General features: G+C 38.7%; 1 protein-coding gene across 2 annotated transcripts in view; it reads right to left on the bottom strand.

Moving 5' to 3' along the window:
• The window catches only part of rabl6b (RAB, member RAS oncogene family-like 6b), a 35,996-nt gene extending 11,780 nt beyond the window's left edge, over positions 1 to 24,216 (bottom strand). Inside the window, exons 1-9 of one of the 2 annotated variants that reach the window (XM_034171009.1) lie at positions 24,099 to 24,216; positions 20,405 to 20,727; positions 18,500 to 18,634; positions 15,807 to 15,854; positions 15,576 to 15,605; positions 10,687 to 10,739; positions 10,413 to 10,501; positions 8,796 to 8,936; positions 2,315 to 2,420 (exon numbers count right to left, since the gene is read on the bottom strand). In XM_034171009.1, the coding sequence (XP_034026900.1) occupies positions 2,315 to 2,420; positions 8,796 to 8,936; positions 10,413 to 10,501; positions 10,687 to 10,739; positions 15,576 to 15,605; positions 15,807 to 15,854; positions 18,500 to 18,634; positions 20,405 to 20,534 (732 nt within the window). In that variant the 5' untranslated portion in view covers positions 20,535 to 20,727; positions 24,099 to 24,216. The remainder of the gene's footprint in view (positions 1 to 2,314; positions 2,421 to 8,795; positions 8,937 to 10,412; positions 10,502 to 10,686; positions 10,740 to 15,575; positions 15,606 to 15,806; positions 15,855 to 18,499; positions 18,635 to 20,404; positions 20,728 to 24,098) is intronic. The other variant, XM_034171010.1, reaches the window with a different exon arrangement.

Raw genomic sequence — 24,216 nt, 5'->3', positions numbered from 1 at the left:
ACCCTCTTTTAAGAGTTTGATAATCCTCTCCTTTGTTTCAATTGACATCTCTCGTGTTGGAGCCATGATTCATGTCAGTCCACTTGATGCAACAGCTCTCCAAGGTGTGATCACTCCTTTTTAAATGCAGACTAACGAGCAGATCTGATTTGATGCAGGTGTTAGTTTTGGGGATGAAAATTTAAAGGGTGATTCCATAATTTATTCCTCAGAATTGAGTGAGTCCATATTTTTTTCCCTCAGCTTGGTCTAAAAAAGTAACCGTTACTGACTGCCACAATTTTTTTTTCTTGATTTCTTATAGTGTTTCTTAAAGCCAGATAGTTGCCATTTGAAATGACTTTAGTTTTGTGTCATGTCTGTGATCTGCTTTTTTTTCTACAGAATTAAACAACTGAATGAACATCCTCCGAGGCCGGTGATTCCATAATTTTTGCCAGGGGTTGTACTACAGACATTTGACACATTAAGAGACAACTGTGTGTGTGTGTGTGTATATATATATATATATATATGAGGTATCTTATAAAACTAACCGGCAGTTTTATAAAAAAAAAAATAAATAAAACGATATGGATTTGAATGACATGCGATTACACCAATCATGCTTGAACCCTCGTGCGCATGCGTGAGTTTTTTCACGCGTGGAACCAGGACGAGTGGACACTATTCGAGAAATTCAGCTGGTTTTCGGTGAAAAGTTTAACGGCTGATGAGAGATTATGGGGTGTTTCTGTCGCTGTAAGGACTTCCCACGGAGCGGGACGTAATGCAGCGCTTCCAGGCACCATCATCGGCCTGTTTCGACCTAAAAACATCCTAATTTAAGGCTCTGTTGACCCAGGATGTCGTGAGAGAACAGAGAAGATTCAGAAGAGGCCAGCATGAGGACTTTATGCAGACATTCCACTGTTTAAGGACATTTTTTAATGAAAGACGTGCGCGCAAATTCGCCAAGTCGTTTCCGTGACGACTTGGTGAATCTGTGTGCGCCGCGACAGGAAGAACACCTCCGTGTTGAAAACCATTTGTAAAATTCAGGTGGCTTGTGATGGCTTTCAACAAGTGAGTAACTGAGAAATTGTTTAACAGCTTGGTCATGTTCCTACTTGCCCGTTAAGGTTTCCAACGGAGGTGTTTTTCCTGTCGCGACCCCCCGTGGTCGGGTCCGGCCCGACATGCGACTCTGCCCGCACGTTCTTTCATTACAAAATGTCCGTTAACAATGGAATGTCCGAATAAACTCCTCATGCCGACTTCTTCTGAAAGTTCTCTGTTCTTTGACGACTTACTGGGTCAACAGAGCCTGAAATGTGGAAGTTTTCAACTTGAAACGGCGAGACGCTGCCGCCTCGAAGCGCAGATTGCCGTCAGGCGCCGTGGGCCGTCCTTAAAGCGACACTACCAGACCAAAATCTCTCATCAGCCGTTAAAATTTTTACCGAAATCCATCTGAATTTATCGAATGGTGTCCACTCAGTTGTGCCTTACAGTTTTGAAAAAATTTTGATCAAACAAAGCAGCAGTCTCTGAGCCATTCCTAAACAATGAAAAAATCGACGAGAGGGTGGGCGACTCCTCACTCAATGACTGCCCACAGGCGAATGACGTAACCGACAGGCGTGAAAAGACTCTCGCATGCCCACGAGGGTTCAAGCATGTCTGATGTAATCACACGTGATTCAAAGCCATATGGTTTTTGAAAAAAAAAATAATAATACGGTCGGATACTTTTCTAATAGACCTCGTACACATACACACACACACACACACACACACACAGTTAAGGGGCGAGACACTTATGTGCTGCATCATCGGCAAGCGTGCCATCTCTTCTTGAGGCAGCTTTCGTCACACCCAAACAGTTCTCTGAAATCTGGGATAGTTGGGAGGTGATAGCCTTTTTGGGGAAGATGAAGTTTTCATTTCAGTCTCTGATTCAAACCTGCCCTAGGGTGGGTAATCGGTTAGCAATAAAAATAAAACAATACATGGAAGAATATCAGAATACGTGAGATGCGGTGACTTGTAGAGTGCCAACTTCCTTACAAACTTAGAGAACAACTGGAATGCCGGTGATGTTATCAAACTCTAGAACTTTGTGAGAATATTTTAAAAGTCATCTTGCAATGTCAATAGGAAGAAAAAAAAATAAAAAAATTCAGGCAGATTTGAAGTGCAACCAAAATGGAATCAAATCTGTCCTGATCAAATAATATTAAGGTAACATAATAATTACCATTCTCTGTCAGTTGGTGGACATAGAAATGGACAATTACAACATAAATGATGGAAAAAGTACTTAAAAAATTACCTGCAGTTGCAAGAAAGGAATGTTGAAAAACCTGTGCAGATATTTCAAGCCAAAACCATTTTTCATAGAAGACTCTGCATAGTGGATGTAGGAAGATCCCATTGGTCTGCAAGACATAAGTACCGTAAAGGTCATTAAACAACATTTTTAACATTAATATAGCAACAATCATATTCTATGTAAGAATGCTGTCCCTTAATGGTGTAAACGCATGGAGAATAAAGTATAAGTAAGTAAGAGGCAGCGAGAACAAGTTGTAAACATTGATTCATTTTCTAATACCCGCTTATCCCAAATAAGGGTCAGGGAGGAGTTGGAGCCTATCCAATCGGTCATTGAGCAAGAGATAGGGTATACACTGGACAGGCCGCCAACCTATTGCAGGGCCACATATAGACAAACTCATTCACATTGTCACCAACAGTCAATTTAAAGTTTCCAAATTACTTGGCTTGCACTTGAACAGGTAAACGCCACACAGAAAGGAGCAGGTGGGATAGAATCCCAAGATCTTGTCACTGTGAGGCAACACTTCTAACCATGAGTCAGTATGTTACAATACTAGCTGAGTTATAGGCAGTGGTGGGCACAGCTAACCAAAAAATTTGCTTTGGTAACATAATGAACTAACTGAAAAGTTATCTTTTATGAAGCTAAACCGATAAACCACCCCAAAATTTACTGGAAGCGACAGATAACCGATAACTTCCAGTATTGTCTCCCGTACACTTGCAACAACTAAAGCTGATTTTGAGTTTTAACACTACAATCACTTCTGGTAGCATCAAAGGCGACTACAGACCCAAACAATGAGTCAGCACTTCTGTCTTTGAGCGCCCACTGCTGGAAGCTCCTGTTTACCACATAACTTCCAACAGCGAACCGGTTGAGAGGAGCAGCGAAGCTCAACTCTCTACTCAATAACAGCATTGCCATGAGGCGGAGGTCTTGGAAAATAAAGCAGTGCTGACTTATGGTTTGGATTTAAAAATAAAATTAATACCGACAGAATAACTCCATTAATGTCAATTCTGTCATTTGTACAAAATTAAAATATAACATATCTTTTAATGTTGAATAATGACCCCAGGTTTCTTTTCAGCACTGTAGCCAGGCTGACAAAGAGTCAGAGCTCTATTGAGCTGAGTATTCCTTTAACTTTAACTAGTAATGACTTCATGACTTTCTTTGCTAATAAAATTTTAACTATTAGAGAAAAAATTACTCATAACCATCCCAAAGACATATCGTTATCTTTGGCTGCTTTCAGTAATGCTGGTATGTGGTTAGACTCTTTCTCTCCGAATGTTCTGTCAGTTATTTTCATTAGTTACTTCCTCCAAACCATCAACATGTCTATTAGACCCCATTCCTACCAGGCTGCTCAAGGAAGCCCTACCATTAATTAATGCTTCGATCTTAAATATGATCAATCTATCTTTATTAGTTGGCTATGTACCACAGGCTTTTAAGGTGGCAGTAATTAAACCATAACTTAAAAAGCCATCACTTGACCCAGCTATCTTAGCTAATTATAGGCCAATCTCCAACCTTCTTTTTCTCTCAAAAATTCTTGAAAGGGTAGTTGTAAAACAGCTAACTGATCATCTGCAGAGGAATGGTCTATTTGAAGAGTTTCAGTCAGGTTTTAGAATTCATCATAGTACAGAAACAGCATTAGTGAAGGTTACAAATGATCTTATGGCCTCAGACAGTGGACTCATCTCTGTGCTTGTCCTGTTAGACCTCAGTGCTGCTTTTGATACTGTTGACCATAAAATTTTATTACAGAGATTAGAGCATGCCATAGGTATTAAAGGCACTGTGCTACGGTGGTTTGAATCATATTTATTTAATAGATTACAATTTGTTCATGTAAATGGGGAGTCTTCTTCACAGACTAAGGTTAATTACGGAGTTCCACAAGGTTCTGTGCTAGGACCAATTTTATTCACTTTATACATGCTTCCTTTAGGCAGTATTATTAGAAAGCACTGCTTAAATTTTCATTGATATGCAGATGATACCCAGCTTTATCTATCCATGAAGCCAGAGGACACACAACAATTAGCTAAACTGCAGGAATGTCTTACAAAGACATGGATGACCTCTAATTTCCTGCTTTTAAATTCAGGTAAAACTGAAGTTATTGTACTTGGCCCCACAAATCTTAAAACATGGTGTCTAACCAGATCCTTACTCTGGATGGCATTACCCTGACCTCCAGTAATACAGTGAGAAATCTTGGAGTCATTTTTGATCAGGATATGTCCTTCAATGCGCATATTAAGCAAATATGTAGGACTGCTTTTTTGCATTTGCGCAATATCTCTAAAATTAGAAAGGTCTTGTCTCAGAGTGATGCTGAAAAACTAATTCATGCATTTATTTCCTCTAGGCTGGACTATTGTAATTCATTATTATCAGGTTGTCCTAAACGTTCCCTGAAAAGCCTTCAGTTAATTCAAAATGCTGCAGCTAGAGTACTGACAGGGACTAGAAGGAGAGAGCATATTTCATCCATATTGGCCTCTCTTCATTGGCTTCCTGTTAATTCTAGAATAGAATTTAAAATTCTTCTTCTTACTTATAAGGTTTTGAATAATCAGGTCCCATCTTATATTAGGGACCTCATAGTACCATATCACCCCAATAGAGCGCTTCGCTCTCAGACTGCAGGCTTACTTGTAGTTCCTAGGGTTTGTAAGAGTAGAATGGGAGGCAGAGCCTTCAGCTTTCAGGCTCCTCTCCTGTGGAACCAGCAATCAATTCGGATCAGGGAGACAGACACCCTCTCTACTTTTAAGATTAAGCTTAAAACTTTCCTTTTTCTAAAGCTTATAGTTAGGGCTGGCTCAGGTGACCCTGAACCATCCCTTAGTTATGCTGCTATAGACTTAGACTGCTGGGGGGGTTCCCATGATGCACTGAGTGTTTCTTTCTCTTTTTGCTCTGTATGCACCACTCTGCATTTAATCATTAGTGATTGATCTCTGCTCTCTTCCACAGCATGTCTTTTTCCTGATTCTCTCCCCTCAGACCCAACCAGTCCCAGCAGAAGACTGCCCCTCCCTGAGCCTGGTTCTGCTGGAGGTTTCTTCCTGTTAAAAGGGAGTTTTTCCTTCCCACTGTCGCCAAGTGCTTGCTCACAGGGGGTCGTTTTGACCGTTGGGGTTTTTCTGTAATTATTGTATGGCTTTTGCCTTACAATATAAAGCGCCTTGGGGCAACTGTTTGTTGTGATTTGGCGCTATATAAATAAAACTGATTTGATTTGATTAATGCACTAATTCTGAAGTTTTTTAACAAACAGACAGATGGCAAAGGATTATGAGTAAAATGTGCCTCCGCTAACACTAATTGGTTGACTCATTCATTCTATCTAAAGAACACAATGTGAAGTGTGTCGTGTGTTGGTGTTTACAGATAAATGTGCTTTTGTAAAATATGCCATTTTTTTATTTGCAAAAAAAAAAAGGCATTTAAAAAAACTCAAGTTGTAATAAGATAACCGTCTGATATAACCAGTGTCAAAATAAATAGAACACTGCCAACTATTGGACGCTCAGTACTAGGGTGAATACTGCCATGAACACTACTGGCCAGTAGATGGCAGTACAGACCGTAAAAACTTGCCAAAACAAAATTCCAGATAATCCGTCTGCTATGTTTAAGATGCGCGGAATTTAACCCTCTGGGGTCCGAGGGCATTTTTTGGACAGTTCACTCACCTGGAATAAATGTTTTATTATTGCTGTTAACAGCTCTCCCTGCATCCCACAAGCAAGTTTTATGTCTCTTTTTTCAGGACAACCTGTGCTTTCAGAATATATATGGTTTTGTTGTGTTTTATAAGTGCAATAAAGGTTTACAATCAGAAAAAAGAATGGAACAAATAAAGTCAAAAATAATTTTCCACACTCATTTATTCAAAACACACAGCAAACTATAATAAACAACTGTTTAAACACTTTATAAAGGTAATGTGAGGTCTTGTGTGAAAGACTGTACAACAAAAAGGTTCAAACAATAAACACAAATGCACATTTTGAACAGTATATACAAAATGGTCTATGCGTTTTGTTATTTTGATATGGCAAACAGTGCTTTACGCCAAGAAAGCAACAGAGTTATCCAGTAACATTCACATGCAAACTAGTGGAGCAATCCTGATAGTTACACACACTGTTTGAGCACGTGAGATTGTCATCAGAGGCTCTCCGTCTGCTCCTGCTTTCACTGATCGCTGTGCGTAATGGCGCAGGGTGCATTGGAATAGTATGTACTCATTGGAGCACCCAGGGGCTATTCAAACGGGCCAACTAATAACATATCACTCCTGAAAATGATCTTTGGCTTTTCACGTGTGGTAAATCTGCCCTACGATTGGATTTTGGAAACCATGTGACGGTGAACCAATTCTGATTGCACACTCACATTGCGCACGTCATCACACAGCTTCTATGAGGAATACAAAGATGGCCGATGGCTGGCTCAAAAGGCAGCGGAGTTTACTTTTCAGCAAAAAAAAAAAAAAAAAAAGTAAAGTTTCTATCTCATATCATTAAAAAATTATTTATAATTTAGTAAAGCTTGGTCTTAGCCATGGTATATGATGGCGTCGGCCCCAGAGGGTTAATAAACGCAAACTGAATTTCAGACATCTTATATATATATTACTCTGGAACAAAGACGACAGACAGTGCTTGACATAAGCAGGACTCTAAATAGCAAACAGGAATCGATTGCTATGATTCCAACTGAAAATAATGGAGGAGCAACCTGAGCTGCTTCTGGCATTTTTACATAAAACAAACACAATAACAACATCTATAAACCCAGAGAATATATTCACAAGAGTTTTAGGCACAATATACAAAGAGTTTAATGCTGTTGTCCGTGTGGAGCCTGATCAGAGCGTCTTAAATGCATTTCTTCTGTCGTGAAGGTACTGAGGTACCCATAACGCACCTGGGCACAGCATGTCCACACTAAACCTTCAAAATGAGTGCATTACTTTAAAACTAAAAAATATATCAGATATTTTCACTTTATAAAACTTCAGATGTGACGTTAATTTAAATAACTTGTCTGAAATTAGTTTGGTTCAAATTTTAGCCATAAGTTAAAAATGTATGCCTCTGGATGACTTGTATCAGTATGGGGTCAAAAGAAATGAGCTTTTTTTCTTTTCTATGACCAGTTCTCCTTTGCCTGCAGAGGATAGAGCGGTTTCTTCTAGAACCAGCTCTCCTCTGTTTATGGAGGATAGAACTGTGCATCTACTATAAAACATTTAACAGGTAGGTACTTAACTGATTTTAGATTTCATAGATGTTTGGAACTATTCAGATTTGTTTACCACGTCTGCAAAAATACATTAGCGGTCTAAAGATTATCGGACCAAAACCTATCGGAATATAATTAGTCCGATGACGGTTTTCAAAGATATCTGAAAAGCTAATCCGATAATGAAAACATTATCTTCAATAATTAGCGGTTAGCGGATTAGCAGAACTGTGCCCACCACTGGTTATATAAACTGCACTGTATGTATGTTGTCATCATTAGCTTTCATAGAGCAATTTGTGACATTCATGAGACTCAAGTGAATCATAATAAAAAAAAAGGTGATAGCATGTCATATCACTGCAATGCTCTGGCATGCCGTACACAGCAGGTACATTTTGAATGAAAAAACGCGTGCTTTTTTGACATTTCACCAGTGGGTCATTCACGTGCCCCCCCCCCCCCCCCCCCCCCAAAAAAAAAAACAGGCCAAACGTGTGGATTGTATCTTTGATAGGTTGACAGTCAACGATGAACTATACAAGAGCAGTGATCTGCAGTTATTTTACACATGCTCACGTAAGCTGCACGTGCAGCAGAGGAAAGCAGCACCATGACTCTTCAACTGCTATAACTTGAACAAACTCCAACTCAGTTTTTTTTTAAGCTGAAGATGATCTGGATTTCTCTGAAAACTTGCATTTTTGGATCACTTCTCTACATTTCGGTAAACAAGGGTAGTACAGACATTTAACATGCTTCACACAATAATCATAAGAAGCCTGGTTTATAAAACTCCTTGTGTTATGGTAGGTTGTCCCTGTTAAGCAGTGTAGTTTAAAAAGTGTAGAGATGCTATGCTTTGGATCATTTGTGACTGGCTGCTACAACCACAAATGGATATTCTTGCTATTAAGTTAGTTACAATTTTTTTAACCAAAATTAATTTTACAATAATTAGGAAGACTTAGCAAAAGCAAATAAATAAAAATTTAATGGCATACACCATTTACTAATAATTTTAATACAATTATTCAGACGACAAATATGTGAGCACTCTGAAATTCTATTTCACCAACTTCCACTACCCTTCAAAAACTGAATTACAGTTTTTAAATGAAAAAGAAAGAGCGCTGTTAAGTCTTTGTCACCTTCTTTGAGATGTGATTATCCTTTGAGTGCTGATCTGTACCTGTTCAGTCCAGCAATCAGATCTCTAATATCATCGGGGAGGATAACGCGGTGCTCGCCCATGTCCCTGTAGTTTCCCAACACACACACTGGTACATGAGTGGGTACTTTAGGCAGTTCCCTCATGATGTAGTTAAATGTCCTGAGATGAAGAAAAACCAGAGCAGAACACCAGTCACTGGCTGAAAGAAAGAAAGAAACTGAAGCATGAGCTGATGCTATATTCATCGGTGATGCATTTGGTGGGATATAATGCAAAACTAAAAGAATTTTAACAACAAAAGGAACCTTCAAAAATAAAGTATCTGCAATACAATGATTGTTGAATTACACCTCAATAGCTTGGCCATTTATATAGTCGTGCATCGCTGTGAAAGGCATTTTACAATTTTGGATTTTTCAGTGTCTGTTAAATCAAATTTTTTGGGCCATACTGTCAAAGGTTAAATTACTTTAGACCACACCCTCCCTCATTGCACAAAAATTACCCGAGAATGCTGAAATCCAATAAGAATTCAGGTTTATAGAGTTTGAAGTTGGAAAATATGCATAGCATTGATAAGGTCAGAATACTTAATATACTTGTCTAATAATTGTGCACATAGCATATTAGCTTGCAGTATTCACTTGCTTGCTTTTATTTTATTTATTTGTTTATATTTGTTTGTTTTAACCACATAAAGAACCACTTTAACCGCTAGCTGGGCATTTCTGCTAAAATAACATACTACAGGAACAATAGTCAACACATTTTTGCATTTTATAATTACTTGCAACATATACGGACCATTTCCCATGCTCTACCTATGAAGTAAATAAATTGGAAGTAACTTAGAAATATGATATAAAATTTAGATAAATTGATACATTGGCAAAAACAAGAAGCTGAGCTGGGCAAAATTTTTTAACCAATTTGAACCTCTGAAGGCAATGACATTTTCATAATAGGCCACTAATGATATTTTGTTGCCTTGTTGGTCACAAAGGATTTTTGAACCTCCTGGGTTCCTGAGTGTTCTGTTACCTCAACATTTTTGTTTCAAAGTGATAGATTAACAAAAGAAGCACCTTGAAGACTTTCCTCAACATTTTCTAACAGTTGACATGTTAAATGATCACTCTATCGGTAGGTTAAAGCAGCATGACAGAATCGCCAACATCATCAGGTGTTGAGGTTTCAAATTGCAACCACACCAATAACAACCTTACTTACACCTTTCAAAGTGTGAGCCATTCAATTAAATGGGAAAGTGTGTCCAAACTTTTGATTGGTAGTATGTGTACAAATACAACAGCAACAACAACAACAAAAAATCCAATGGTTTTGGTTTGGATAAATTTATCATCTTTGAAAGCTTCTGTAGACAACTACATATGATGACAATCATGACGATAGGAATTTGTAATAAATTCTTTCACTTTCTCTTTAAACTCAATACTGAAATAGCTTCAAAGCTGTTTTACATTTTTGAAGTTTGAGAAAACCTGCTGCTGAAAGCTCCCAGCAGCAGTCCCACCTGAGCCCAGACAGACTGAAACTTAATCTGTCCATGCATATTGTAGCATGAGGGTTCATTGTTCAGACAAGAACAACACGACAGACACTAAAGGATCTTACCATTGTTTGGTAATATCAAACATCATGATTACTCCATTACAGTTCTTGTACACATCCAGGAATTCTGCATCCAGTGCCACCTCATCAGACTGCAAACAAAGTGCATTATAACAGGAAGAAGTCATTTGTACAACTTGCATTTTGTTTAGCAGATAATATTTTATTTATGTCATTTATGGTGAATAAAAAGAACTATTCAGCCAACTCCATCCCTGACCCATATAAGCAATCCCTTTATTTTACCATCAACACATAACAGTCATGCAATAGTCACCTCTTGGGGCTCATTCTCCAGTTTCAAGTTGTCTCCACGCTTTTTGCCTCTGCCTAGAGAACAACAAATCAGAGAAGCGCTGTGTTTGCTGACCTAAAACACTGAAACATGATATATAGCTTAGTTTGTCACTTTGCATTAGTTCATGGTGAGTAAACCAAGCAGAGTAGTACAACAGCCTTCACTGGGGAAGAAAGCATTTGGGGTCTATGAAATTTTTGGTATTTGGATTTTCCTTTTAGGAACCAGAACATAATGACAGCACTCAGTGTGACAAGAATGTCCCATCTTTAAATTTTGTGTTGAACGCAACGTTACTGTAAAAAAGTAATATTAGTTATTAGTTAATATAACTCCTTAATGAATAAACATTTCACACTGTAGTTTTAGAAAATATTCCATCTTGCTTTGCTAAAGAAAAATAAACAAACAAAAAACATAATGCAAGTTTGGATCCTGATTAACATCAAAATCTAAGGTTAATTTTCATGAAACCTTGACTCTTCACCAAGTTTGGAGGAGGTAGTGCAAAAACGTATTAGGTAATCCTGTTAACAGGCACAAAAAGAGACAACACATGACCTAAAAGAAATGACTGATTTTAAAATTTAAGCCCACAGACCTATTTCACACCCGACAGCTAAGGTCCAAAATGACATGGGGGGGAGGGGGTTATAACATGACTGTGGGGTCGAATCTATTGATTATTTATTATTGATTAAATGTATAAACATTTGAGAGATTGAAATTACATTACATTTAAATCTAATAGCTCAGTTTCTATAATGTTACAAAATCCAACAAACTTTGGCTGATAACTGCAATAAACAATTAACTAATGACAGCAATCACTGATTTCTGCCCATTGACGAGAGCAAATTACACATTAAAACTGTGCTTTGAAAGAGTATAATAATAAAAAAAATAAAATAAAAAAAAATAAAAAAAACTGAAAGCTTCATTTAGCTAATTAACACAAATTCTGCAAGCTACCCAAAGGACAAAATGAAACCCTCAGTTGCTATCTCATGTGCTCTCTGCAAGCTAGTGTGAGTAATAGACAAATACACGTAGTGTGAGACAATTCAACACTCTGTACATAGGTGATGTTTCAAAACCACAGAGAGTACAATTGCTTTTGGTGGTCATAGAGCCAGCAGAGAGGCGACGCCTACGCTCCAAAAATGGTCGAGCTTTAGAAGATTGACTGCATTACAGCTTTTTCAAAAGAAGTCCCAACTGCTCAGTAATCCGGTACCTGGATTGTCAACGGCAGTTGGAATCTTCCAGTTAAACATTTTTCACTTTTAAGCTGAAAATCTAACAGCTCGGGGCTCGCCTTCTGTCAACAGCATCAGTGGTCTTCTTTAGTTCAACCGTCTGTTACGAAGAGCTGCTGTTGGCTTTTAGTGACTAAACTGAGTAGTGTCTGTACTAAATATGTCAAGATTACATCTGAAAACCCACAGTGTGATGTCTGCCAATATTTTACCATGTGTGAAATAAACTGTTCAAATTTTCTGCATAACTACTTCAACTTACAGTTTGACTTGTATCTGACCGAAATGAATTCAAACAAACAAACAAAACCCCCTCAAAACCTGAAAGTTGCAGAACATACTGAAAACACGATGTATCGTACAATGTGGACTACCACTACAGAACTGTAACATATTCAGACTTATAACTACCCCACTTTAAATAGCAATAAGTAAATAAACAGTGTTCTTCAAACTCAATCCGTCCAACAAGTAACTAACAACTGAGGACCTCATTCCTCCACAATACATGACTGCAGTGCAAACAAATTACAAGTGCTTGAAATGCAAACAAATGATTATGTTGATTTACAACTGCATTCATTTGTTCAGTTGGACATAGACTTGACACAGTGCTACAACTACAACTACAGTGAGACAACTACTTTCCCTCATGACCACATATTTTAATCTAAAACACCTCCCCACAACCAGTGGTGGGCACAGCTAACTAAAAATGTAGCTGTGATAACCATTAATCAGATAACTGATTTAAGCGCCACAGGGGCTGCTGGGTAAATTCAAGGATCACAAATACAAAGAACACAAATAAAACCCCAAACACTGTCATCATCTTTCAAAAGCAGTGAAACACAGTATTAGAAGTCACAGTTTATCTCGGTATTAGATACAACATCATTTACGAGCTAAAAGCTGCTGCTTTTTTCACACACTTTGAACCCTGCGGCTTAAACAACCGAATACATCCATTAATGCATTGATTGGCAGAGTAAAATACACATAGTAAATATAAATTCTTACCTGTTAGTTTCAGTGGGATTCATCTGAATAAATAGTCCACATAAAGCGTCCTTTTTTAAAATGCAAAACAACATCTAAACGTGAAGAATAGTCCCACCCTCTGTACACTGAGCTGCACCATGAGAGGTCCTCTCCCCCACCGAGTCTTGGCGATTAAATTACAGCCACAAAGAAATAAAATAATATTATTTCAACAGTTCTTTTAGTCAGACAGGAAAGATTGTTTTACCTACTTTACATGTTTTGGCTACTTCCTGTAGCCTTCCTCAGAAGCATCACAAGATGGGGAAGTGACGTGTGTTATAGGCTGCTACTTCTTGATTTGGCCAGACAGCAGGGGGAACTTACGCCCCCTACTGTCTGACGTCTTCTCCAGGACGGCATCCCATGTATGTGATAGGGTGTAGGCCCCCTCATCCCGATTCATGCTTCTTGGACCTCACTTGCGGATCTCGATGGCCTCTCTGATCCAGCGGTGGTATTTGTTGCTTTCAGCACATAAGACCCTGGCATTGGTCCAGTCCATGATGTGATTTTTTCTCTTGCAATGGTCTGATATGGCTGATTTGAGATTTTCCTGCTCGGCTTGTTCTTTTATTGCTCTTGTTTGTCTATTGGCTGTTTCTTTTTCACATTCTTTTTGATGTTCATTTTTCCTTGTTCCAAACTGTCTCCCTGTCTCCCCAATGTATGTGTTGTTGCATGATAAAAATACACCACAACACAGACGGCAGTATCAAACTTAAAATACACAGGAAACCCACACACACGGACCAATATTTGCTCTGGACATCAGAACACCCCACAGAACACAAGCTGTCAGTAGTAAGAACACTATACAACCGGGCCACTATAGTCACAGATACACAGGACAGGGAAGAGGAGGAGACACACATACACAATGCACTCACAAATTGCCAGTATCCACAATGGGCAATAGAAAAAGGTAAAAAAAACAGGTACAAAACACAGAAAAAACACATACACCAAGAAAAAGAACACTCAATAAAAACAAACTGGCCATAGTCACACTGCCATACATTAAGGGGGTCACTGAACGCATCCAAAGAGACATGAAAAAATACAATATCAATACACTGGTCAAACCACACACTAAACTCAACAGCTTTTAGTTAGGCCCAAGGACAAGATAAAACCAGAACACAAATGCGATGTAATATATGAAATACCATGCTTATCATGCAACAACACATACATTGGGGAGACAGGGAGACAATTTGGAACAAGGAAAAATGAACATCAAAAAGAATGTGAAAAAGAAACACCCAATAGACAAACAAGAGCAATAAAAGAACAAGCCGAGCAGGAAAATCTCAAATCAGCCATATCAGACCATTGCAAAAGAAAAAAAAAAATCACATCATGGACTGGACCAATGCCAGGGTCTTACGTGCTGAAAGCAACAAATACCACCACTGGATCAGAGAGGCCATCGAGATCCGCAAGGGAGGTCCAAGAAGCATGAATCGGGATAAGGGGGCCTACACCCTATCACATACATGGGATGCCGTCCTGGAGAAGACGTCAGACAGTAGGGGGCGTAAGTTCCCCCTGCTGTCTGGCCAAATCAAGAAGTAGCAGCCTATAAGACACGTCACTTCCCCATCTTGTGACGCTTCTGAGGAAGGCTACAGGAAGTAGCCGAAACATGTAAAGCAGGTAAAACAATCTTTCCTGTCTGACTAAAAGAACTGTTGAAATAGTTAACTTAAGAAGACAGTATGAAATTTCACAAATGTTAATATTAGTCTGTTTTGTTTTTGTGTCGAGTGGACAAGTCACTATAATGTCCAAAGTGAACCTGAACTACACTACCCACAATGCTCCCTGTGTCGACCGGCCAATCATGTTTTGCGCTTAATGATGACGTCATTAGCAAGCAACAGGCAGCCAGTCTGCTCAGTGGCTATAAAAACACAACAAACAGACTAAAATGTTTGATTTTAGGGTGTACAAACATTTTTATCTGTTAAACTTTACCAGCAAAAAAATGTTACTGGACTGAAAGTTATCGGAACCAAATTTATCGGAAGATAATTGGTCCGATGATGGTTTTAAAATTTATGTGAAAAGCTAATCTAATAACAAAAACATTAGCTTTGATAATTATCTGCTATCGGATTATCTGAACTGTGCCGACCACTGCCCACATCGCATATCAATATTCCTTGAGGCATGTTTTGGTCAACAAAAATAGCCCAATGAAAACTGAACAGCAATAATATGGTTTTGTTACTAATTTTGGTGTTTTTTTAAGTTACATAAAAACAATGTAATTCCTGAATCTCTGTTGAAGAAAATTCAAATACCAAATAAAAAGATGCATGGACCCATCTTGTAGTCTAATTTGGTTTGTACTAAACTGCTGCTGGCATGACGTCACGGCTCATACAGTGCACGTATCCAGGCTCTACCTGCACTACAGCACACACTGCAGCAAGTCAGCCAGTCTAAGCAAACTTGGCAGCAAACAAACCTTAAGAATATTGACATTTACAGATAAGTCTAAAATGAGGCAGAGTAAGCCCACAGCACACAAGCAAGATTAGTTTTTACACTCACGCTCACCTACACCTTCAGGCAGAGGATATTTTTGGCCTGAGATGAGTGCAAGAGGTGTAAAAAAAAAAAAAAACAACAAAAAAACATGACATTAAAACTGGTCACAGAAACTAAGCAAACGCACGACACTGATGTCATGAAATACAAGAGTGACAGCAGAAAGAATAATATCTCATACTATGTGCTACAGAAGCCTTCAAAGTTTTGTTCTTGACTGGAACTTGGCTCAACACTCACCTTTGTCAACCACGTCCCACACCTCTACCTTCACCACATCATCAGTTGCTAAAAGAAACAAAAGTGTCATAATTCATGTCTTTGCATCACAGAGTAAAACATTCATAGACTACTAAATGCCTATAAAAAGGATTTAAAGACTGTTTGATGCAGCAGGACTGGTTGTTTTTATGAAACTACTAACACAGTTACACCTACTCTAAACACACAATTCCCTCCAAAACTACTCGAATAACAAGGCCAACTTATTTGTTTTTGCTGTACGTGGAATACATTTGGATTCAAGAACAAAAATACATACATTTGAGAACATCAGCTTGTATTTCTTAGTATTTACATACAGATCTATCAAATAACATAGAAAAAAAGCAACTTTTGTGTCAGACCACCTATGTTTTGGGCACGCAAATATGTTCTGTCAGACTGATTTTTTAAACATTAAAAATACCTCTGAATATCTCCTGTTGGATTTAACCCCGAGTTTCATCTGTGAAGGCTACACGTGATGATAAAAGATTAAACCAATGTGAAGACCACAGAGCTGCCTGTGGGACAAAAGGAGTCATTCCGTGTTATGTGCATTACAGTTCAGACACGCACTTTAAAGATAAATATGACTATAATTTTTTATTGCTTGGAGTTTCCATCTTGGTTAAACATTGTTTGTGGTCCTGGGTCAGTACTCCTTCATGGAAACTAAGAAAAATTTCCTTCCCTTTGCCAATTTTTTTTTTTTTTTGCTACAGCCTTATTTTCAGCATTACATGCGTTACATTCAGAGAAAAATGAAACATTGCCATTTTCTTCAATCCTCAAAAGAAATGCACTCAGTGTGCCACAGCAAATCCCGAGGTGGCTCTACATGTTGAATTGGCACAAGTTTTACGCTGCATGCCCTTCCTGACGCATCTCCACATTACATGGAGAAATGTGGCTCCCAAACTAGATTAAAAAAGAAAAAAAAATGGGACTGTTACTCTGGAAAATGTGAGTGTTATTTACTTGCGTGCTCAAAAACTGGGTAGTCTGACACTAAAACTGCTAAATTCTCTGTTGTCCAACATGTAGATGTAAACACCAGGAAATAAAAACTAAACTCTACACAGCGTCTTCACAGGAGTCGAAATACATTTTTTTACTTACTTTCACTGGTGCTAGTAACAAAAAAATTACTTGCGCCAAAAAAAACGTTACTTGCACAACCAAAAATCAGTCTTACATCAACCTTAAAACTCCTCCTCTGATGTGTCAGACTCTTCCTCTCTGGGCCCATAAACCCTCTTTTTTTTCACATCGGGGCTGCTCCCAGTTGCGTCAGGTGTCGTCATGACGACACCTAGTGGAAGCAACTCAGCTCGACGCCACAACAGCACGAGGGGCGCAAAGGACGACGCAAATCGGACGCCAAAAATTATACATGTTTATTTTTTTTGCGTCCTGTGCTCGACGCAGAAATTAAGTGGTTTCAGCAGAACTCAAAGCAAAGTGACGTTACTCGACGTGCCTGGAAGCCACAGCCTCACAAGACAACGTTACCCGATGCCAATGTATGATTCCTGCGGTCTGTGTTCCATTGTTCCTGAAGTATAAATCATGCAGGATTGTTTTCATATCGTGTACACAATGCAGTAAAACTACAAAAAAAAAAAAAAAGCTCTCTCATCAGTGTTAAATTTAAAAAAGGACATAAGCTCTGCTCACAGACTGATTGCCAGACACACAACTCAACTATAACTCCAGACATCTCCACATTTACTCACTGACGGTTCGTTCGCACGCACGGTCAAAGGAGGAAAGATAAACTGTAACAGAACTCAGAGCACAGACCTGCAGCTTAGCACAAGAACAAATATAAAATAGAAGAGAAATCAAATTGCACAGTGTGGATGCAGCCACAGGTCCGGTGTGGTTATGACAGAGTTTGAGGAAGAGCAGCAGCGGCTGACTTTTATTTTATTTTTTTCACGTGCGCGCGCGAACGAATCGTCACAGCAACTCGCTCCATGTGTGAGTCATAAAACACAGGGAAGACGAAGACAACACACTGGAAATTGTTTTTTTCCTTATTTATTCCTTTACTGGTTCATTCTACTGGTGCTTATAGTTCATAAAACTTGATAAAGTTACTTGCACAAGTGCTAGTGAAGTATAAAATTACGTGCACCGCTCGAATAATACATGCACAAACTAGCACATGCACGTACTATTTCGAGCCCTGCTTCCTATTCATCTTCTAATGACAAAAGTAAATGTTTACAGTCAATTAGCTCTTTCAGCTCTGGGTCACCACAGCAGATCCAACACGGATCTGCATGTTTATTTGGCACGCGTTTTACACCAGATGCCCTTCCTGACGCAACTCCACATTACATGGGAGAGTGGGCAGGGGTGGCCTTTAACCCGGAACAGTCTGCTCTGCTCTAGAAACAAGTGCACTAACCACGGCCACCATGCTGCTTCTCAAAGTTAAATTTTCATAAACAAATGTAATTGGCCTTGTTGTGTAGAGACTTTTGGATGGTACTGCAGTTTTTATGGTACTCTAGCTTAATGTACTGTCTAATTTTACCTTGATATGGAACCACTGAAATAAAGTGCCAATGCACAAACACATTAGACAATTACAACGCAGTAAAAATAAAATTAAACCAAATAATTGTGAACCTAGATGCTGTGATGCTGAAGAGACTTACTTTTGTAATTCCAATGGATACTTGTGGCTTGGATCTCCTGAGTGGGTATGTACTCCTCCACAAATTTCTTGCCCTGCAGTCGATGCCAGAGTGTACTCTTGCCAGTATTCCTATCTCCACGGATAACTATTTTCACTAGAATGGAACACAAAACTGCGTATTACTTTTGATGTGGTACCAAACACCCAAAAGAGAGTTTGTACACTCAACTTGTGCCTGACTCCTCTCTCAGAAAAATAACGAGTTACCACAAAGGTTATGTTGTTGCGTCTGCTTGACTGAGTGGTACAAAGATAACTTGTAGTACTAACAGATCAAATTTACCATATAAAAAACCTTATAGAACTGGTGAATGCCTTTTTCAATCTAAAATAATTTTCATACCAAAAGTTAGAAATGGATCACTGCAAAGAAAACTAATTCTAATCCAATTACATTTGTTCCGTGAATCTGACTGGTTAATCGTGTGAGATTTCCGACCATAAAATACTGAGCAGACGGTGGCAAAATATTCACCCATTTAACATTTGATGTATTACGCTGCACCCTGACCGCTTTGCTGTGCAGGTCTCAACAATGGCGCTGTCAGCTGAGAGCAACAGAAACTAGTATGACGCCGAAATGTGTGGATTTAATGGATTTAAGTGGAGTGACTGATGGATTTACTGTGGATTTAACTCGATGCAGCTGACGAGACGGAGAAATCTGTGGGTCTGCTCACAGAATTTCCAGTTTGGCATGAAAACGCTGCGGTAAGCTTTGACGAGCCGACCACACCCTTTCACAACGATTCGCCGACCGAATTACTTACAGAAAAGTAACCGTGCAAACGATGGAATTGGATTAGAATGGGAATAACCCTGTTGTGTTTGATGATTTGTGGACGTTCATGCTGGATTTTGCAGTCACAAATTGAGTTTTACCGGTGATGCGTTAGTGGAGCTGCTAAAAAGGAGTTTTACTGGTGACGCGTTAGTGGAGCTGGTGACGTGTTAGCGGAGCTAGTAAAACAGATATTGCTAAACATATATTGACTCATCAAGTACACTTAGCGCAGAACTGTCTTAAAACTTAGCTCCAGAATAATACTGACTTAAACATTTTAGTTGCTTAAATTATTACTGCTATTATAATAAGTAGTATGAAAAAAAATGTCTTCAAAAGTGGACCTTTAATCTAGGGGTGTTGTGGGAGCACCCCCCCCAACACACACACTTTCTGCGTGAACAGGAAGAATGGATAATGTGTATGAATGCAGAAAGCACAAACTGACTGACAGGTAAGAAGGTTTTTTCAGTGCTTTTGACATCATGCCATCCTCAGAAAGAGACTTTAGGTGCATTTGGGGGAGGGAAAAAAAAGTGTTAGTAATTGTTGTTAAAGCATTATGGGTCTTGGGCTGTTTTTAGTTTAACCACAGCAAGGACACTCAGAGCGGCATAGAGTTTTAAAACGAAGAAAAGTGTAAAAATGTCTTTGTAAAGCTCACTGCAGGTGTGCTGCCACCACCGCATTTTGAGACACAGAGATGATAACTTTTTTCAACTCGGAGCTACTGCATAAACAGCTTGCAGCATTAAGCACTAAAAGTGGGCGAAGTAGGCTTGTTGGCCGAACCCCCGACCTCCCCTTGGCTACGCCAGTTTTAATACCATGCAATCGACCTACAACTATCTTTGTGATTGACCAGCCTATCACGATTGATGTATAGGACACCCCTGGTCTAGAGCTTATTCGTAAATGACTGTCCAACTGATGAGAGACGATTCAACAACCCAACAACTTAATTCTCATGTCTATTCAAACAATTGGAACTGTAGAATCAAATGAATACATAGGTGTGTATAGTGGCACCACTGCTTGTACCACAGTGTTTCTGTCTGAGTAAGTGATTAGACTACTCACTATTATACTGGACCCCTTTGGCGAATCGCCTCTGTAAACTTTGGTTCATAGACTGCAGACCAGCGGGAATGGTCTTTTCCCGGAGCTGTCCTGGCTCAGATCCCACCAACTTCTTCAGCGCTGAAAACATCTTGATGAGGCTTCACCTGCGTATCTGCACTTATAGATTGTAATACGGTGGAACTCCTCTGACACAGTGTTACAGAACAACTGGAGGGAGGAAAAAGTAACAGCTATCAGGATGACTGACGGCTGATGGATTTAAGGGGCCATTCTTTCAAGCAACAAGGTGGAGGCAGCTATCATGTTGTCTTTATCATCATCTGTGAAAAGAAGTTAAGGAAGAGAGAGTTCAGTCACTCTATCTGAAGAAATACACATAACAAATTTATAAAGCATTTCAATCAGATATTTCAAAGTGCTTTACAATATGAAATACATTAAAAACCAACAAACAAAATGTACAGAATTGACGAAAAACAACAAAGAACACAAACAAAAAATCAGTACCACTATAAAAGGTCCTCATCCCAGTTAAAAGAATAATAAATATAAGTGAAATACAGTTTTCTCCCTGAAATATAATATGTCAAGATTTTGTTCTTAAACCATTTGCTCATTCCTGTGCATGAGTGGAAAAAATTCACTACATTATATCATTACAAAGCGCAAGATCAACATCAATGTAAACACAGCGTCCGCCACCTCGTTGTGGTATTGCCATAAAGCTCAATTGCAACCTATAGAAAAAAAACGGTATGTTTTGTCAAATCTGTGAAGGAAAAATTAATGATTTATTTAGGTCTGAAGGATCAGCGTAACATACCAGGGTCACTCCTGGCTTGTTTGTCTTTGCTGATAAAATATATTGAGCCCCTCCGGTTTCATGAGAAAACATCTGATCATGTCCCCGACCAGCCAAGGTCATGTTTGTATTATGGATTGTTTATACTACAGCAGGGGTCCTTAAGATGGCTCTCTGAGTTTATAAAATCAGAAGGCTCTGTGGAATATGTTTGAGCTCCCCCAGGTGCACGTTTTCTGCTTCAACTGCAATGAAATCTCTCTCTGCATCATACATGAGCCCCTGGTAGTCCTTGCTCGTCGGTCTCCTTTCTCTGCTGACATCATCACGAAAATTCCACAACAAAATCGAAACAATTATTTACGATTCATTGCATATATTTTTATTTGATCAAACCATCCATTCTCTATACCCGCTTACTCCAAATCAAAGGTCACGGGGGAGCTGGAGCCTATCCTAGTAGTCATAGGGCGAGAGGCAGGGTACACACAAGTAGGGATGGGAATTCATAAGATTTCATCGATACCGATGCCATTATCGATTCCGCTTGTCAATCCGATTCCTTATCAATTCCCTTATCAATATCTCGTGAATTTTCTGTGTACCAAAAGTACGCTTTACAGGTTTTCTATATCAACAACATTTTATTGAGTCTTAAAGTAAATAGATATGAAATTGGTCACTGGAACCTTGATCTCTGGACATAAATAGAAATAAACAAAATCTGTAGTTTTTGTCAAAAGCATTTCATTTTAGATATCAATGGCATGAATGTCACCATACCTCTGAGCTGAGCTCAGCCGGCTGCGCTGCATGTCAGCATCAATGCAATTCATAAAGAACGCAGAACGTCTCATTTTGGGAGGAAAAAACATTTTAGTAGATTGTAGTTTATTGTTTGTATTACAACTTTTGGAAAGAGGTGTCATTTGATTTAAAACGGCGATTCGCTTTGAAGTTATTCATTCTGGCCGGACTCTAACTTGACTCGGCAGAGAACGGCGCAGCATTGGAGCTGTGCGAACGGAACGGAGGACGATTCTCATTTCTTGCCTGCAACAAGACAATAGTCCCAGTTAGTGACTTTAATCCGCACAAAAGTGACTCATGATTGACATCTTTAAATGGCTTTGAGAGGGGTTAAGAAGCGGTGAACAGTGCTAACTACTAAGCCGCTGTGCCGTCCGACTTTATTTGATAAGCAATAAAAAGAAAAAGTGAACTCAAAGATGTGCTATATTTTATGTTGATGTAAAAGAAATACCCGTAAACATGTTGGATCTAATAATTTATGACTGGCTAAAATTTTAATACAACAAATGTATGATTGTGGGTGCACTGAAAGAGCCATTTCAGAGGCAATGTCATTTTTTGGGTGGGTAAATTAATTTATCATACAATTGATAGGAATAATAATACTAATGACAAAAATCTCCTCCCTCCTTTTTAGCATGATCACTCATACCAGTACCATTTCCATGATCAGTGAAGCCTATAAATTTATATAAATAAAAGCTCAATGTACCGTACTCGTTATTCATTACTTAGTCTGTCAAAACACCACTCCTCAACTAATGAATAAATCACATAAATGCACATATTTGATCATGTGTTCATGCTTATGTTAGCTTTGCAGCACTGCCTGAATATTTACACAGCATTAGCTTATTTTAAAAATTCATATTCCACCCCAAGTGATACTCTAATGTTATCTCAAGGAATGAAACAGTTTCTTTCATTTCTTAACACTTGATCTCTGGCTCTTCAGTTTTCTTATAAAGCTTGCAATCACTTTTTATCAACTGCTCGAGGGCCTGTCTCTGTTGAAAGTTTCTGCGTACCTCCACTCATGATCAACAGGCACTCGTGGACTGTTTGCCAATAAAGAGAACCAAATCAGTATGTAAAACTAGTGAATGTGATATGCTAAGCCAGTCAAACGTTTGTATTAAGCCAAAATTGACTAATAGAGGGAGAACAAATATGCAAATTGGAAACATTATTTCAAGTATTACAATTTTTACTTCTAAATAATTTGTTTTACCTCCAGCACTGAATAATTATTTGCAAAATTAGTGTTAAGAGGGATGCAAAAATGCATTATGATGCATGTCAAATCATGTCTCCTGCAGTTAGCGTATCACTCCACACTAACACAGAAATAAAGATAATTTATAATAATTAGATTGCAACACAAATTAAATTTGATAAATTTTGTGGAAAAATCAAAAGGGACTAGAAGATAACGATAAATACACCTCAAGATAAAATTTCTGATTCTGGTCAGTACTGAATTCCTTTAAATCAGATCTGTAAAAGCTTTGAGTTGAGGAAAATTCAGATATAACGTGATGGCAGATTCAAGTGATACTAGAATTTTGCACAAGTAAATCTTGAATGAACCCGAAAATGAATTAAAATCATGTGCTTTCACTGTGTCCAAGCTGTTTTATAAGCGATATTACTTTGTGCTATTCATCTTAAACAATCCCCACTATAAAATTCCAAATTGAAGCTGTGCAACAATACTAAAAGGTGGGAAAAAGCCAAGCAAATTAAATAAATCCCACTAACAGTGGGGTCTATTTAGCGTGGCTTTCCCTTTTGTTATCGAGCTAACATTACCTTTCTCGAGTGCTGTTAGCTCAGCAAAGAAAATCCTCCAACTCCACTAGTTTGACATGGTTAACGTCAAACATCCTGGAACGTTAACATGTTTAAACCAGAACCCCGAGTCATTGCCTCTGTTGTTTAAAAGCAAACCGGATCTGTTAGCTAACTAGCCTGGCGATATTAGCCTAGCTGTACCCGCTCAACGTTCACTGACATTAAACAGCGTTCAGTCTGAATATTTTTTCCAACTGCATTACACTAGCTGCAGGTACTCACGTTTATTTAATTAAAAATTAAAACCCGCAGACCCGACAGCTTTTGCTGAAAACATCTGTCAAACCTCCATCCCGACACGGAGAAAGCGGCGACATTCCTTTGCAAAGAAAGCAGCTCC

The sequence above is a fragment of the Thalassophryne amazonica genome, chromosome 5 (assembly GCF_902500255.1).
Source record: "Thalassophryne amazonica chromosome 5, fThaAma1.1, whole genome shotgun sequence".
NCBI classification, from domain to species: Eukaryota; Metazoa; Chordata; class Actinopteri; order Batrachoidiformes; family Batrachoididae; genus Thalassophryne; species Thalassophryne amazonica.
This window is presented reverse-complemented; position numbering and strand designations above follow the sequence as displayed.